The 16,558-nt window shown below is 59.8% G+C and overlaps 1 protein-coding gene across 2 annotated transcripts in view; it reads right to left on the bottom strand.

Moving 5' to 3' along the window:
- The window catches only part of COL27A1 (collagen type XXVII alpha 1 chain), a 1,990,256-nt gene that overhangs the window by 922,338 nt on the left and 1,051,360 nt on the right, over positions 1–16,558 (bottom strand). For both annotated transcript variants that reach the window (XM_069609095.1, XM_069609096.1), the window contains exon 21: positions 247–300. In XM_069609095.1, coding sequence (XP_069465196.1) covers positions 247–300 — 54 coding nt within the window. The remainder of the gene's footprint in view (positions 1–246; positions 301–16,558) is intronic.

Raw genomic sequence — 16,558 nt, 5'->3', positions numbered from 1 at the left:
GCAATGCGGATACGTGTGTGTAATTGGTGGGAGCAATGCGTCATTGTTAAATATGGTGGTTGCAATGCATGTTGGTTTGCAAGCAGTGCACACAGAGCAAGAGTGGTGCAGTACTGTGTGCATTAGTGCATTATTTGTCCATACAGCGTAACTTTGGTGTTTGCTGCCATGTGGTGAGGATGTATTGCATGCGTCATGCATTGTGTTAGCTTAACATACTCCCCATGCACGCAGAGGAGGTCTCACCTCACGTCCTGGTTGTCCTCTCGGCCCTGGTAAGCCTTGGGCTCCGGGCTTCCCCTGAGGAGAAATAAAATGACATGTGTCTTATTAGGACAGTAGACGCTCTCAGTGTCCCTTCGAGCCAGTGGAGGTGTCTGGCATTACACCAGAAGCTGACACGGGACAACATCCAACATCAATGTTAATGGAGGAGATGTCTGGAGGCGCCTCAACACAAACAGGACGAGCAGCGTGCGATGCCTGGAGAACCTCCAGAAACACCCCTTCTCCGCACGACTCCAGTCCAGTGGCATTCCATAAAGTCTGCAACCCACCGAGCCTGCAACCCACCAGGCCTGCAACCCACCGGGCCTGCAACACACTGAGCCTGCAACCCACCATGCCTGCAACCCACCGGGCCTGCAACCCAGCAACACACCAAGCTTGCAACCCACAGAGCCTGCAACCCACCGAGCCTGCAACCCACTAAGCCTGCCACCCAGCAACCCACTGAGCCTGCCACCCACCGAGCCTGCCACCCACCGAGCTTGCCACCCAGCAACCCACAGAGCCTGCAACCCGCCGAGCCTGCAACCCAGCAACCCACTGAGCCTGCCACCCACCGAGCCTGTCACCTACCGAGCCTGCCACCTACCGAGCCTGCAACCCACCGAACCTGCACCCGAGTAACCCACCGAGCCTGCCACCCACCGAGCCTGCCACCTACCGAGCTTCCCACCTACCGAGCCTGCAACCCACCGAGCCTGCCACCCAGTAACCCACCAAGCTTGCAACCCACCGAGCCTGCAACCCACCGAGCTTGCAACCTACTGAGCCTACAACCCACTGGGTCTGCCACCCACGAACCTGCAACTCACTGAGCCTGCAACCCAACGAGCCTGCCACCCAGCAACACACTGAGCCTGCAACCCACCGAGCCTGGCACCCACCAAGCCTGTCACCTACCGAGCCTGCCACCTACTGAGCCTGCAACTCACTGAGCCTGCAACCCACCAAGCCTGCCACCCAGCAACCCACCATGCCTGCAACCCACCGAGCCTGCACCCCGCCGAGCCTGCAACCCACCGAGCCTGCCTCCCAGCAACCCACAGAGCCTGCAACCCACCGAGCCTGCCACCCAGCAACCCACCAAGCTTGCAACCCACCGAGCCTGCAACCCACCGAGCCTGCAACCCACTGAGTCTGCCACCCACGAACCTGCAACTCACTGAGCCTGCAACCCACCGAGCCTGCCACCCAGCAACCCACACAGCCTGCCACCCACTGAACCTGCAAACCAGCAAACCCACAGAGCCTGTCACCCACCGAACCTGCACCCCAGCAAACCCACCGAGCCTGCCACCCACCGAGCCTGCCTCCTACCGAGCCTGCCACCTACCGAGGCTGCACCCCGCCGAGCCTGCAACCCACCGAGCCTGCAACCAACCGAGCCTCCACCCAGCAACCCACAGAGCCTGCAACCCATCGAGCCTGCAACCCACCGACCCTGAAACCCAGCAACCCACCAAGCTTGCAACCCAACGAGCCTGCAACCCACTGAGCCTGCAAACTACCGAGCCTGCAACCCACTGAGGCTGCCACCCACGAACCTGCAACTCACTGAGCCTGGAACCCACCGAGCCTGCCAACCAGCAACCCACTGAGCCTACAACCCACCGAGTTTGCCACCCACTGAGCCTGCAACCCACCGAACCTGCACCCCAGCAAACCCACCGAGCCTGCCACCCACCGAGCCTGCCACCTGCCGAGCCTGCCACCTACCGAGCCTGCCACCTACCGAGCCTGCAACCAACCGAGCCTGCAACCCACCGAGCCTGCCACCCAGCAACCCACCAAGCCTGCAACCCACCGAGCCTGCAGCCTGCTGAGCCTGCAACCCACCAAGCCTGCAACCCACCAAGCCTGCCACCCAGCAACCCACAGAGCCTGCAACCGACCGAGCCTGCAAGCCCCCGAGCCTACAACCCACCGAGCCTGCAACCCACCAAGCCTGCCACCCACCGAGCCTGCAACCCACCGAGCCCGCAACCCACCGAACCTGCCACCCAGCAACCCACTGAGCCTGCAACCAACTGAGCCTGCCACCTACCGAGTCTGCAACCCACTGAGCCTGAAGCCCACCAAGCCTGCCACCCAGCAACCCACCGAGCCTGCAACCCACCGAGCCTGCCACCTAGCAACCCACAGAGCCTGCACCCGGCAGAGCCTTCAACCCACCGAGCCTGCCACCTAGCAACCCACAGAGCCTGCAACCCACCGAGCCTGCCACCCACCGAGCCTGCAACCCACCGAGCCTGCCCCCCACCGAGTCTGCCCCCCACCGAGCCTGCACCCCACCGAACTTGCAACCCACTGAGCGTGCCACCCAGCAACCCACCGAGCCTACAACCCACCGAGCCTGCCACCCAGCAACCCACTGAGCCTGCCACCTACCGAGCCTGCACCCCGCAGATCCTGCAACCCACCCAGCCTGCAACCCAGCAACCCACAGAGCCTGCAACCCACTGAGCCTGCCACCCAGCAACCCACCGAGCCGGCAACCCACCGAGCCTGTACCACGCTGACCCGGCAACCCACCGAGCCTGCCACCCAGCAACCCACTGAGCCTGCAACCCACTGAGCCTGCAACCCACTGAGCCTGCCACCCACCGAGCCTGCCACCTACCGAGCCTGCAACCCAATGAGCCTTCAACCCACCGAGTCTGCCACCCAGCAACCCACCAAGCCTGCAACCCACCGAGCCTGCAACCCAGCAACCCACAGAGCCTGCAACCCACTGAGTCTGCCACCCAGCAACCCACCGAGCCTGCAACACACTGAGCCTGCCACCCAGCAATCCACAGAGCCTGCAACCCACCAAGCTTGCAACACACTGAGCCTGCCACCCACCGAGCCTGCACCCCAGCAACCCACCAAGCCTGCCACCTACCCGAGCCTGCCACCTACCGAGCCTGCCACCTACCGAGCCTGCAACCCACTGAGCCTACAACCCACCGATCCTGCCGCCCAGCATCCCACCAAGCCTGCAACCCACTGAGCCTGCAACCCACCGAGCCTGCAACCAAGCAACCCACCGAGCCTGTAACCCCCGAGCTTGCCACCCACCGAGCCTGCAACCCACCTAGCCTGCCACCCACCGCCCCTGCAACCCACCGAGCCAGCCACCCACCGACCCTGCCCCCCACCGAGCCTGCACCCCACCGAACTTGCAACCCACTGAGTGTGCCACCCAGCAACCCACTGAGCCTGCAACCACCCGAGCCTGCTACCCACAGAGCCTGCCACACACCAAGCCTGCCACCTACCGAGCCTGCAACCCACTGAGCCTGCCACCCACCAAGCCTGCCACCCAGCAACCCACTGAGCCTGCAACCCACCGAGCCTGCACCCCGCCGAGCCTGCAACCCACCGAGCCTGCCATCCAGCAACCCACAGAGCCTGCAACCCACTGAGCCTGCCACCCAGCAACCCACCGAGCCTGCAACCCACCAAGGCTGAAACCCACCTAGCCTGCCACTCAGCAATCCAGAGCATGTAACCCACCAAGCTTGCAACACACCAAGCCTGCCACCCACCGAGCCTGCACCCCAGAAACCCACCGAGCCTGCCACCTACCGAGCCTGCCACCTACCAAGCCTGCAACCCACTGAGCCTACAACCCACCAATCCTTCCACCCAGCAACCCACCGAGACTGGCACCCACCGAGCCTGCCGCCCATCGAGCCTGCCACCTACCGAGCCTGCCACCCGCTGAGCTTGCAACCCGCCGAGCCTGCCACCCAGCAACCCACCGAGCCTGCAACCCACCGAGCCAGCAGCCTGCTGAGACTGCAACCCACCAAGCCTGCCACCCAGCAACCCACAGAGCCTGCAACCAACCGAGCCTGCAACCCCCCGAGCCTACAACCCACCGAGCCTGCAACCCACCAAGCCTGCCACCCACCGAGCCTGCCACCCACCAGCCTGCACCCCAGCAACCCACCGAGCCTGCCACCTACCGAGCCTGCACCCCAGCAACCCACCGAGCCTGCCACCCACCGAGCCTGCCACCATGAGCCTACAACCCACCGATCCTTCCACCCAGCAACCCACCAAGCCTGCAACCCACCGAGACTGGCACCCACCGAGCTTGCCACCCACCGAGCCTGCCACCTAGCGAGCCTGCAACCCACTGAGCCTGCAACCCACCGAGACTGGCACCCACCGAGCTTGCCACCTACCGAGCCTGCAACCCAGCAACCCACCGAGCCTGCAACCCACCGAGTCTGCCCCCCACCGAGCCTGCACCCCACCGAACTTGCAACCCACTGAGCGTGCCACCCAGCAACCCACTGAGCCTACAACCCACCGAGCCTGCCACCCAGCAACCCACTGAGCCTGCCACCTACCGAGCCTGCACCCCGCAGATCCTGCAACCCACCCAGCCTGCAACCCAGCAACCCACAGAGCCTGCAACCCACTGAGCCTGCCACCCAGCAACCCACCGAGCCGGCAACCCACCGAGCCTGTACCACGCTGACCCGGCAACCCACCGAGCCTGCCACCCAGCAACCCACTGAGCCTGCAACCCACTGAGCCTGCAACCCACTGAGCCTGCCACCCACCGAGCCTGCCACCTACCGAGCCTGCAACCCAATGAGCCTTCAACCCACCGAGCCTGCCACCCAGCAACCCACCAAGCCTGCAACCCACCGAGCCTGCAACCCAGCAACCCACAGAGCCTGCAACCCACTGAGCCTGCCACCCAGCAACCCACCGAGCCTGCAACACACTGAGCCTGCCACCCAGCAATCCACAGAGCCTGCAACCCACCAAGCTTGCAACACACTAAGCCTGCCACCCACCGAGCCTGCACCCCAGCAACCCACCAAGCCTGCCACCTACCCGAGCCTACCACCTACCGAGCCTGCCACCTACCGAGCCTGCAACCCACTGAGCCTACAACCCACCGATCCTGCCGCCCAGCATCCCACCAAGCCTGCAACCCACTGAGCCTGCAACCCACCAAGCCTGCAACCAAGCAACCCACCGAGCCTGTAACCCCCGAGCTTGCCACCCACCGAGCCTGCAACCCACCGAGCCTGCCACCCACCGCCCCTGCAACCCACCGAGCCAGCCACCCACCGACCCTGCCCCCCACCGAGCCTGCACCCCACCGAACTTGCAACCCACTGAGTGTGCCACCCAGCAACCCACTGAGCCTGCAACCAACCGAGCCTGCTACCCACAGAGCCTGCCACACACCAAGCCTGCCAACTACCGAGCCTGCAACCCACTGAGCCTGCCACCCACCAAGCCTGCCACCCAGCAACCCACTGAGCCTGCAACCCACCGAGCCTGCACCCCGCCGAGCCTGCAACCCACCGAGCCTGCCATCCAGCAACCCACAGAGCCTGCAACCCACTGAGCCTGCCACCCAGCAACCCACCGAGCCTGCAACCCACCAAGGCTGAAACCCACCTAGCCTGCCACTCAGCAATCCAGAGCATGTAACCCACCAAGCTTGCAACACACCAAGCCTGCCACCCACCGAGCCTGCACCCCAGAATCCCACCGAGCCTTCCACCTACCGAGCCTGCCACCTACCAAGCCTGCAACCCACTGAGCCTACAACCCACCAATCCTTCCACCCAGCAACCCACCGAGACTGGCACCCACCGAGCCTGCCGCCCATCGAGCCTGCCACCTACCGAGCCTGCCACCCGCCGAGCTTGCAACCTGCCGAGCCAGCAACCCAGCAACCCACCGAGCCTGCAACCCACCGAGCCAGCAGCCTGCTGAGACTGCAACCCACCAAGCCTGCCACCCAGCAACCCACAGAGCCTGCAACCAACCGAGCCTGCAACCCCCCGAGCCTACAACCCACCGAGCCTGCAACCCACCAAGCCTGCCACCCACCGAGCCTGCCACCCACGAGCCTGCACTCCAGCAACCCACCGAGCCTGCCACCTACCGAGCCTGCACCCCAGCAACCCACCGAGCCTGCCACCCACCGAGCCTGCCACCCACGAGCCTGCACCCCAGCAACCCACCGAGCCTGCCACCTACCGAGCCTGCACCCCAGCAACCCACCGAGCCTGCCACCCACCGAGCCTGCCACCATGAGCCTACAACCCACCGATGCTTCCACCCAGCAACCCACCAAGCCTGCAACCCACCGAGACTGGCATCCACCGAGCTTGCCACCCACCGAGCCTGCCACCTAGCGAGCCTGCAACCTACTGAGCCTGCAACCCTCCAAGACTGGCACTCACCGAGCTTGCCACCTACCGAGCCTGCAACCCAGCAACCCACCGAGCCAGCCACCCACCGACCCTGCCCCCCACCGAGCCTGCACCCCACCGAACTTGCAACCCACTGAGTGTGCCACCCAGCAACCCACTGAGCCTGCAACCAACCGAGCCTGCTACCCACAGAGCCTGCCACACACCAAGCCTGCCAACTACCGAGCCTGCAACCCACTGAGCCTGCCACCCACCAAGCCTGCCACCCAGCAACCCACTGAGCCTGCAACCCACCGAGCCTGCACCCCGCCGAGCCTGCAACCCACCGAGCCTGCCATCCAGCAACCCACAGAGCCTGCAACCCACTGAGCCTGCCACCCAGCAACCCACCGAGCCTGCAACCCACCAAGGCTGAAACCCACCTAGCCTGCCACTCAGCAATCCAGAGCATGTAACCCACCAAGCTTGCAACACACCAAGCCTGCCACCCACCGAGCCTGCACCCCAGAATCCCACCGAGCCTTCCACCTACCGAGCCTGCCACCTACCAAGCCTGCAACCCACTGAGCCTACAACCCACCAATCCTTCCACCCAGCAACCCACCGAGACTGGCACCCACCGAGCCTGCCGCCCATCGAGCCTGCCACCTACCGAGCCTGCCACCCGCCGAGCTTGCAACCTGCCGAGCCAGCAACCCAGCAACCCACCGAGCCTGCAACCCACCGAGCCAGCAGCCTGCTGAGACTGCAACCCACCAAGCCTGCCACCCAGCAACCCACAGAGCCTGCAACCAACCGAGCCTGCAACCCCCCGAGCCTACAACCCACCGAGCCTGCAACCCACCAAGCCTGCCACCCACCGAGCCTGCCACCCACCAGCCTGCACCCCAGCAACCCACCGAGCCTGCCACCTACCGAGCCTGCACCCCAGCAACCCACCGAGCCTGCCACCCACCGAGCCTGCCACCATGAGCCTACAACCCACCGATCCTTCCACCCAGCAACCCACCAAGCCTGCAACCCACCGAGACTGGCACCCACCGAGCTTGCCACCCACCGAGCCTGCCACCTAGCGAGCCTGCAACCCACTGAGCCTGCAACCCACCGAGACTGGCACCCACCGAGCTTGCCACCTACCAAGCCTGCAACCCAGCAACCCACCGAGCCTGCAACCCACCGAGTCTGCCCCCCACCGAGCCTGCACCCCACCGAACTTGCAACCCACTGAGCGTGCCACCCAGCAACCCACTGAGCCTACAACCCACCAAGTCTGCCACCCACCGAGCCTGCCACCCACGAGCCTGCACTCCAGCAACCCACCGAGCCTGCCACCTACCGAGCCTGCACCCCAGCAACCCACCGAGCCTGCCACCCACCGAGCCTGCCACCCACGAGCCTGCACCCCAGCAACCCACCGAGCCTGCCACCTACCGAGCCTGCACCCCAGCAACCCACCGAGCCTGCCACCCACCGAGCCTGCCACCATGAGCCTACAACCCACCGATCCTTCCACCCAGCAACCCACCAAGCCTGCAACCCACCGAGACTGGCACCCACCGAGCTTGCCACCCACCGAGCCTGCCACCTAGCGAGCCTGCAACCTACTGAGCCTGCAACCCACCAAGACTGGCACTCACCGAGCTTGCCACCTACCGAGCCTGCAACCCAGCAACCCACAGAGCCTGCAACCCACTGAGCCTGCCACCCCAATGGACTAAACCACCTCACAGACACCTTTTACTATTTGATGTGCTCTGTAGGGAGGGGGGGGGCTCTTTGGGTTCTAATGGGGATTTTCTAAGACTTCGCTGTAAGTTGAGTTCCAGATTTAGGGTGACAGCTCAGGGAGGACGTCTTTATATTCACAATCAGCGTCGTTTAGAAAGGCTTCCTGCGCGACCTGGGGAGCCTGCAGCCTAATATGAGTGAGAGTGCAAATCTGATCTCCGATTGGCTAGGTGTTGCAAGGGGTGGGGCTGGCAGGGAGCCAATCAGGGCAACGCGTGTGTGCTAGGATTGGTCAGCACGTCGTTGTTTTGAAAAGAAAAGGAATAGATGATTAGGTCTCTACCGCCCTCACCATTGGCTACTCAAAGAGGTCTTAACAAAGGAACGTTCACTCTGTGCTCTGAAAAGGAGGTGCTCATGTAACCAAAAGCTAATAAGGTAATCACTGAGCCCTGGAACGCCAGATCCCAGGGGGAGGCCATGTCCGGTGGAGGCTGCCTTTCCTACGCCGCTCACACTGGCCTCTTTCTGGTCTACTATCTGGGCAAAAGATATGTGAGTCTGGATCAAAACACCCACACCAGAACCAAGCAACCCTGGTGAGCAGAGCACACTCACTCTGGCTCCATGCACCAAAGTGGGAAGAGTACACTCACTCTGCTCCATGCACCAAAGTGGGAAGAGCACACTCATTCTGGCTCCATGCACCCTTGTGAGCAGAGCACGCTCATTCTTGCTCCAAGCACCCTGGTGAGCAGAGCACACTCATTCTGGCTCCATGCACCCTATTGAGCAGAGCATGCTCATTCTGGCTCCATGCACCCTTGTGAGCAGATCACACTTATTGCGGCTCTGTGCACCAAAGTGACAGGAGCACACTCATTCTGGTCATTGCACCCTTATGAGCAGAGCACACCCATGCTGGCTCCTTGCACCCTTGTGAGCAGAGCAAACCCATTCTTCCTCCAAGCACCCTTGTGAGCACAGCACAATAATTCCAGCTTCATGTACCCATTTAACCAGATCACACGTATTGTCGTGTCATGCACCAAAGTGAGAAGAGCACACTCATTCATGCTCCATGCACCCTTGTGAGAAGAGCACACTCATTCTTGCTCCATGCACCCTTGTGGACAGAGCACACTCATTCTTGCTCCATGCACCCTTGTGAGCAGAGCACACTCATTCTTGCTCCATACACCCTTGTGAGCAGAGCACACTCATTCTGTCTCCAAGCACCCTTGTGAGCAGAGCACACTAATTCTTTTTCCATGCACCCTTGTGAGCAGAGCACAATGATTCTTGCCCCATGCACCCTTGTGAGCAGAGCACACTCATTCTGGCTTCATGCACCCTTGTGAGCACAGCACTCATTCTGGCTCCTTGCACCCTTGTGAGCAGAGTACAATCATTCTGGCTCCATGTACCCATGTGAGCAGAGCACACTCATTCTGGCTCCATGTCAGAATGGTAGCTGTGTGCGCAGACAGCCCACATGCGTTCATCAGCCAAAACCAGGTGATATTGTATGTGTTGCTAGACATCCCAAATATCTGTGTCTGAAACATTCTACTGACACGTGGGCGACCTTTTGCTCCTTTGTACATGTTTGTCTAATTAATGAATGGTTATTTTTATACAACTATCAGCTCAGTAGAAGGGGGCGTGGTGGCACCTGCGTGAGATACACTCACTGCCAGTGATTGGGGGCTTAGTGGAGGAGGGGCCAGACACACCGACCCAATGGAGGACAAACACAGAGCCGCCGAGTGAGGCAGTGTCGAGAGTGGAGCAAGGACCCGAACACAGCGGCCATAGGGTGAATCTACAGGAAAAGCCAGGAATGGCCGCATCTAGAAGAGAAGCAGGAATGGGAGCATCTACTGGAGAAGCCAGGAATGGGCGCATCTACAGGAGAAGCCAGGAATGGGCGCATCTACAGGAGAAGCCAGGAAAGGGCGCATCTACAGGAGAAGCCAGGAATGGGAAGCCAGGAATGTGCGCATCTACAGGAGAAGCCAGGGATGGGCGCATCTACAGGAGAAGCCAGGAATGGGCGCATATACAGGAGAAGCCAGGAATGGGCGCATCTACTGGAGAAGCCAGGAATGGGCGCATCTACTGGAGAAGCCAGGAATGGGCGCATCTACAGGAGAAGCCAGGAATGGGCGCATCTACAGGAGAAGCCAGGAATGGGAGCATCTACAAGAGAAGCCAGGAATGAGCGCATCTACAGGAGAAGCCAGGAATGGGAAGCCAGGAATGGGTGCATCTACAGGAGAAGCCAGGAATGGGAGCATCTAGAGGAGAAGCCAGGAATGGGTGCATCTACAGGAGAAGCCAGGAATGGGAGCATCTACAAGAGAAGCCAGGAATGGGCGCAACTACAGGAGAAGCCGGTAATGGGAGCATCTACATGAGAAGCCAGGAATGGGCACAACTACAAGAGAAGCCAGGAATGGGAGCATCTGCAAGAGAAGCCAGGAATGGGCGCATCTACAGGAGAAGCCAGGAAAGGGCGCATCTACAGGAGAAGCCAGGAATGGGAAGCCAGGAATGGGCGCATCTACAGGAGAAGCCTGGAATGGGAGCATCTACAAGAGAAGCCAGGAATGGGTGCTTCTACAGGAGAAGCCAGGAATGGGAGCATCTACAAGAGAAGCCAGGAATGGGCGCATCTACAGGAGAAGCCAGGAAAGGGCGCATCTACAGGAGAAGCCAGGAATGGGAAGCCAGGAATGGGCGCATCTACACCAGAAGCCAGGAATGGGAGCATCTACAGGAGAAGCCAGGAATGGGCGCATCTACAGGAGAAGCCAGGAATGGGAGCATCTACAAGAGAAGCCAGGAATGGGCGCAACTACAGGAGAAGCCGGGAATGGGAGCATCTACATGAGAAGCCAGGAATGGGCACAACTACAGGAGAAGCCAGGAATGGGAGCATCTACAAGAGAAGCCAGGAATGGGCGCATCTACAGGAGAAGCCAGGAAAGGGTGCATCAGCCAGGAATGGGAAGCCAGGAATGGGCGCATCTACACGAGAAGCCAGGAATGGGAGCATCTACAGGAGAAGCCAGGAATGGGCACATCTACAGGAGACGCCAGGAATGGGCGCATCTACAGGAGAAGCCAGGAATGGGCGCATCTACAGCAGAAGCCCGGAATGGGCACATCTAGAAGAGAAGCAGGAATGGGAGCATCTACTGGAGAAGCCAGGAATGGGCGCATCTACAGGAGAAGCCAGGAATGGGCGCATCTACAGGAGAAGCCAGGAAAGGGCGCATCTACAGGAGAAGCCAGGAATGGGAAGCCAGGAATGGGCGCATCTACAGGAGAAGCCAGGGATGGGCGCATCTACAGGAGAAGCCAGGAATGGGCGCATCTACTGGAGAAGCCAGGAATGGGCGCATCTACAGGAGAAGCCAGGAATGGGAGCATCTACAAGAGAAGCCAGGAATGAGCGCATCTACAGGAGAAGCCAAGAAAGGGCGCATCTACAGGAGAAGCCAGGAATGGGCGCATCTACAGGAGAAGCCAGGAATGGGCGCATCTACAAGAGAAGCCAGGAATGAGCGCATCTACAGGAGAAGCCAAGAAAGGGCGCATCTACAGGAGAAGCCAGGAATGGGTGCATCTACAGGAGAATCCAGGAATGGGAGCATCTACAAGAGAAGCCAGGAATGGGCGCATCTACAGGAGAAGCCAGGAATGGGCGCATCTACATGAGAAGCCAGGAATGGGAGCATCTACAAGAGAAGCCAGGAATGAGCGCATCTACAGGAGAAGCCTGGAAAGGGCGCATCTACAGGAGAAGCCAGGAATGGGCGCATCTACAGGAGAAGCCAGGAATGGGAGCATCTACAAGAGAAGCCAGGAATGGGCGCATCTACAGGAGAAGCCAGGAAAGGGCGCATCTACAGGAGAAGCCAGGAATGGGAAGCCAGGAATGGGTGCATCTACAGGAGAAGCCAGGAATGGGAGCATATACAGGAGAAGCCAGGAATGGGAGCATATACAGGAGAAGCCAGGAATGGGTGCATCTACAGGAGAAGCCAGGAATGGGAGCATCTACAAGAGAAGCCAGGAATGGGCGCAACTACAGGAGAAGCCAGTAATGGGAGCATCTACATGAGAAGCCAGGAATGGGCGCATCTACAGGAGAAGCCAGGAATGGGAAGCCAGGAATGGGCGCATCTACAGGAGAAGCCAGGGATGGGTGCATCTACAGGGGAAGCCAGGAAAGGGCGCATCTACAGGAGAAGCCAGGAATGGGTGCATCTACAGGAGAAGCCAGGAATGGGAGCATCTGCAAGAGAAGCCAGGAATGGGCGCATCTACAGGAGAAGCCAGGAATGGGAAGCCAGGAATGGGCGCATCTACAGGAGAAGCCTGGAATGGGAGCATCTACAAGAGAAGCCAGGAATGGGTGCATCTACAGGAGAAGCCAGGAATGGGAGCATCTACAGGAGAAGCCAGGAATGGGCGCATCTAAAGGAGAAGCCAGGAATGGGAGCATCTACAAGAGAAGCCAGGAATGGGCGCAACTACAGGAGAAGCCAGGAATGGGAGCATCTACATGAGAAGCCAGGAATGGGCACAACTACATGAGAAGCCAGGAATGGGAGCATCTACAAGAGAAGCCAGGAATGGGCGCATCTACAGGAGAAGCCAGGAAAGGGTGCATCAGCCAGGAATGGGAAGCCAGGAATGGGCGCATCTACACGAGAAGCCAGGAATGGGAGCATCTACAGGAGAAGCCAGGAACGGGCGCATCTACAGGAGTAGCCAGGAATGAGCGCATCTACAGGAGAAGCCAGGAATCGGCGCTTCTACAGGAGAAGCCTGGAATGGGCGCATCTACAGGAGAAGCCAGGAATGGGCGCATCTACAGGAGAAGCCTGCAATGGGCGCATCTACAGGAGACGCCAGGAATGGGCGCATCTACAGGAGAAGCCAGGAATGGGCGCATCTACCGGAGAAGCCAGGAATGGGCACTTCTACAGGAGAAGCCTGGAATGGGCGCATCTACAGGAGAAGCCTGGAATGGGCGCATCTACAGGAGACGCCAGGAATGGGCACATCTACAGGAGAAGCCAGGAATGGGCGCATCTACAGGAGAAGCCAGACATGGGAGCATCTACAGGAGAAGCCAGGAATGGGCGCATCTACAGGAGAAGCCAGGAATGGGCGCATCTACAGGAGAATCCTGGAATGGGCGCATCTACAGGAGACGCCAGGAATGGGCGCATCTACAGGAGAAGCCAGGAATGGGCGCATCTACAAGAGAAGCCAGGAATGGGCGCATCTACAGGAGAAGCCAGGAAAGGGCGCATCTACAGGAGAAGCCAGGAAAGGGCGCATCTACAAGAGAAGCCAGGAATGGGCGCATCTACAGGAGAAGCCAGGAATGGGAGCATCTACAGGAGAAGCCAGGAATGGGCGCATCTACACCAGAAGCCAGGAATGGGAGCATCTACAGGAAAAGCCAGGAATGGGCGCATCTACAGGAGAAGCCAGGAATGGGAGCATCTACAAGAGAAGCCAGGAATGGGCGCAACTACAGGAGAAGCCAGGAATGGGAGCATCTACATGAGAAGCCAGGAATGGGCACAACTACAGGAGAAGCCAGGAATGGGCGCATCTACAAGAGAAGCCAGGAATGGGCGCATCTACAGGAGAAGCCAGGAATGGGCACAACTACAGGAGAAGCCAGGAATGGGCGCATCTACACGAGAAGCCAGGAATGGGAGCATCTACAAGAGAAGCCAGGAATGGGCGCATCTACACGAGAAGCCAGGAATGGGCGCATCTCCAGGAGAAGCCTGCAATGGGCGCATCTACACGAGAAGCCAGGAATGGGAGCATCTACAGGAGAAGCCAGGAATGGGCGCATCTACAGGAGTAGCCAGGAATGGGCGCATCTACAGGAGAAGCCAGGAATGGGCACTTCTACAGGAGAAGCCTGGAATGGGCGCATCTACAGGAGAAGCCAGGAATGGGCGCATCTACAGGAGAAGCCAGGAATGGGCGCATCTACAGGAGAAGCCTGCAATGGGCGCATCTACAGGAGAAGCCAGGAATGGGCGCATCTACAGGAGAAGCCGGGAGCATCTACAGGAGAAGCCAGGAATGGGCGCATCTACAGGAGTAGCCAGGAATGGGCGCATCTACAGGAGAAGCCAGGAATGGGCGCTTCTACAGGAGAAGCCTGGAATGGGCGCATCTACAGGAGAAGCCAGGAATGGGCGCATCTACAGGAGAAGCCTGCAATGGGCGCATCTACAGGAGACGGCAGGAATGGGCGCATCTACAGGAGAAGCCAGGAATGGGCGCATCTACAGGAGAAGCCAGGAATGGGCGCATCTACAGGAGTAGCCAGGAATGGGCGCATCTACAGGAGAAGCCAGGAATGGGCGCTTCTACAGGAGAAGCCTGGAATGGGCGCATCTACAGGAGAAGCCTGGAATGGGCGCATCTACAGGAGACGCCAGGAATGGGAGCATCTACAGGAGAAGCCAGGAATGGGCGCATCTACATGAGAATCCTGTAATGGGCGCATCTACAGGAGACGCCAGAAATGGGCGCATCTACAGGAGAAGCCAGGAATGGGCGCATCTACAGGAGACGCCAGGAATGGGCGCATCTACAGGAGAAGCCAGGAATGGGCGCATCTACAAGAGAAGCCAGGAAAGGGCGCATCTACAGGAGAAGCCAGGAATGGGCGCATCTACAGGAGAAGCCAGGAATGGGAGCATCTACAAGAGAAGCCAGGAATGGGCGCATCTACAGGAGAAGCCAGGAAAGGGCGCTTCTACAGGCGAAGCCAGGAATGGGAAGCCAGGAATGGGCGCATCTACAGGAGAAGCCAGGAATGGGAGCATCTACAGGAGAAGCCAGGAATGGGCGCATCTACAGGAGAAGCCAGGAATGGGCACAACTACAGGAGAAGCCAGGAATGGGCGCATCTACACGAGAAGCCAGGAATGGGAGCATCTACAAGAGAAGCCAGGAATGGGCGCATCTACACGAGAAGCCAGGAATGGGCGCATCTCCAGGAGAAGCCTGCAATGGGCGCATCTACACGAGAAGCCAGGAATGGGAGCATCTACAGGAGAAGCCAGGAATGGGCGCATCTACAGGAGTAGCCAGGAATGGGCGCATCTACAGGAGAAGCCAGGAATGGGCGCTTCTACAGGAGAAGCCTGGAATGGGCGCATCTACAGGAGACGCCAGGAATGGGCGCATCTACAGGAGAAGCCAGGAATGGGCGCATCTACAGGAGAAGCCTGCAATGGGCGCATCTACAGGAGATGCCAGGAATGGGCGCATCTACAGGAGAAGCCAGGAATGGGCGCATCTACAGGAGAAGCCAGGAATGGGCGCATCTACAGGAGTAGCCAGGAATGGGCGCATCTACAGGAGAAGCCAGGAATGGGCGCATCTACAGGAGAAGCCGGGAGCATCTACAGGAGAAGCCAGGAATGGGCGCATCTACAGGAGTAGCCAGGAATGGGCGCATCTACAGGAGAAGCCAGGAATGGGCGCTTCTACAGGAGAAGCCTGGAATGGGCGCATCTACAGGAGAAGCCAGGAATGGGCGCATCTACAGGAGAAGCCTGCAATGGGCGCATCTACAGGAGACGGCAGGAATGGGCGCATCTACAGGAGAAGCCAGGAATGGGCGCATCTACAGGAGAAGCCAGGAATGGGCGCATCTACAGGAGTAGCCAGGAATGGGCGCATCTACAGGAGAAGCCAGGAATGGGCGCTTCTACAGGAGAAGCCTGGAATGGGCGCATCTACAGGAGAAGCCTGGAATGGGCGCATCTACAGGAGACGCCAGGAATGGGAGCATCTACAGGAGAAGCCAGGAATGGGCGCATCTACAGGAGAATCCTGGAATGGGCGCATCTACAGGAGACGCCAGAAATGGGCGCATCTACAGGAGAAGCCAGGAATGGGCGCATCTACAGGAGACGCCAGGAATGGGCGCATCTACAGGAGAAGCCAGGAATGGGCGCATCTACATGAGAATCCTGGAATGGGCGCATCTACAGGAGACGCCAGAAATGGGCGCATCTACAGGAGAAGCCAGGAATGGGCGCATCTACAGGAGACGCCAGGAATGGGCGCATCTACAGGAGAAGCCAGGAATGGGCGCATCTACAAGAGAAGCCAGGAAAGGGCGCATCTACAGGAGAAGCCAGGAATGGGCGCATCTACAGGAGAAGCCAGGAATGGGAGCATCTACAAGAGAAGCCAGGAATGGGCGCATCTACAGGAGAAGCCAGGAAAGGGCGCTTCTACAGGAGAAGCCAGGAATGGGAAGCCAGGAATGGGCGCATCTACAGGAGAAGCCAGGA

Source organism: Ambystoma mexicanum, chromosome 8 (assembly GCF_040938575.1).
Source record: "Ambystoma mexicanum isolate Mex_15411 chromosome 8, UKY_AmexF1_1, whole genome shotgun sequence".
NCBI classification, from domain to species: Eukaryota; Metazoa; Chordata; class Amphibia; order Caudata; family Ambystomatidae; genus Ambystoma; species Ambystoma mexicanum.
The sequence above is the reverse complement of the archived record's forward strand: the minus strand, read 5'-3'. Positions and strand labels throughout refer to the sequence as shown.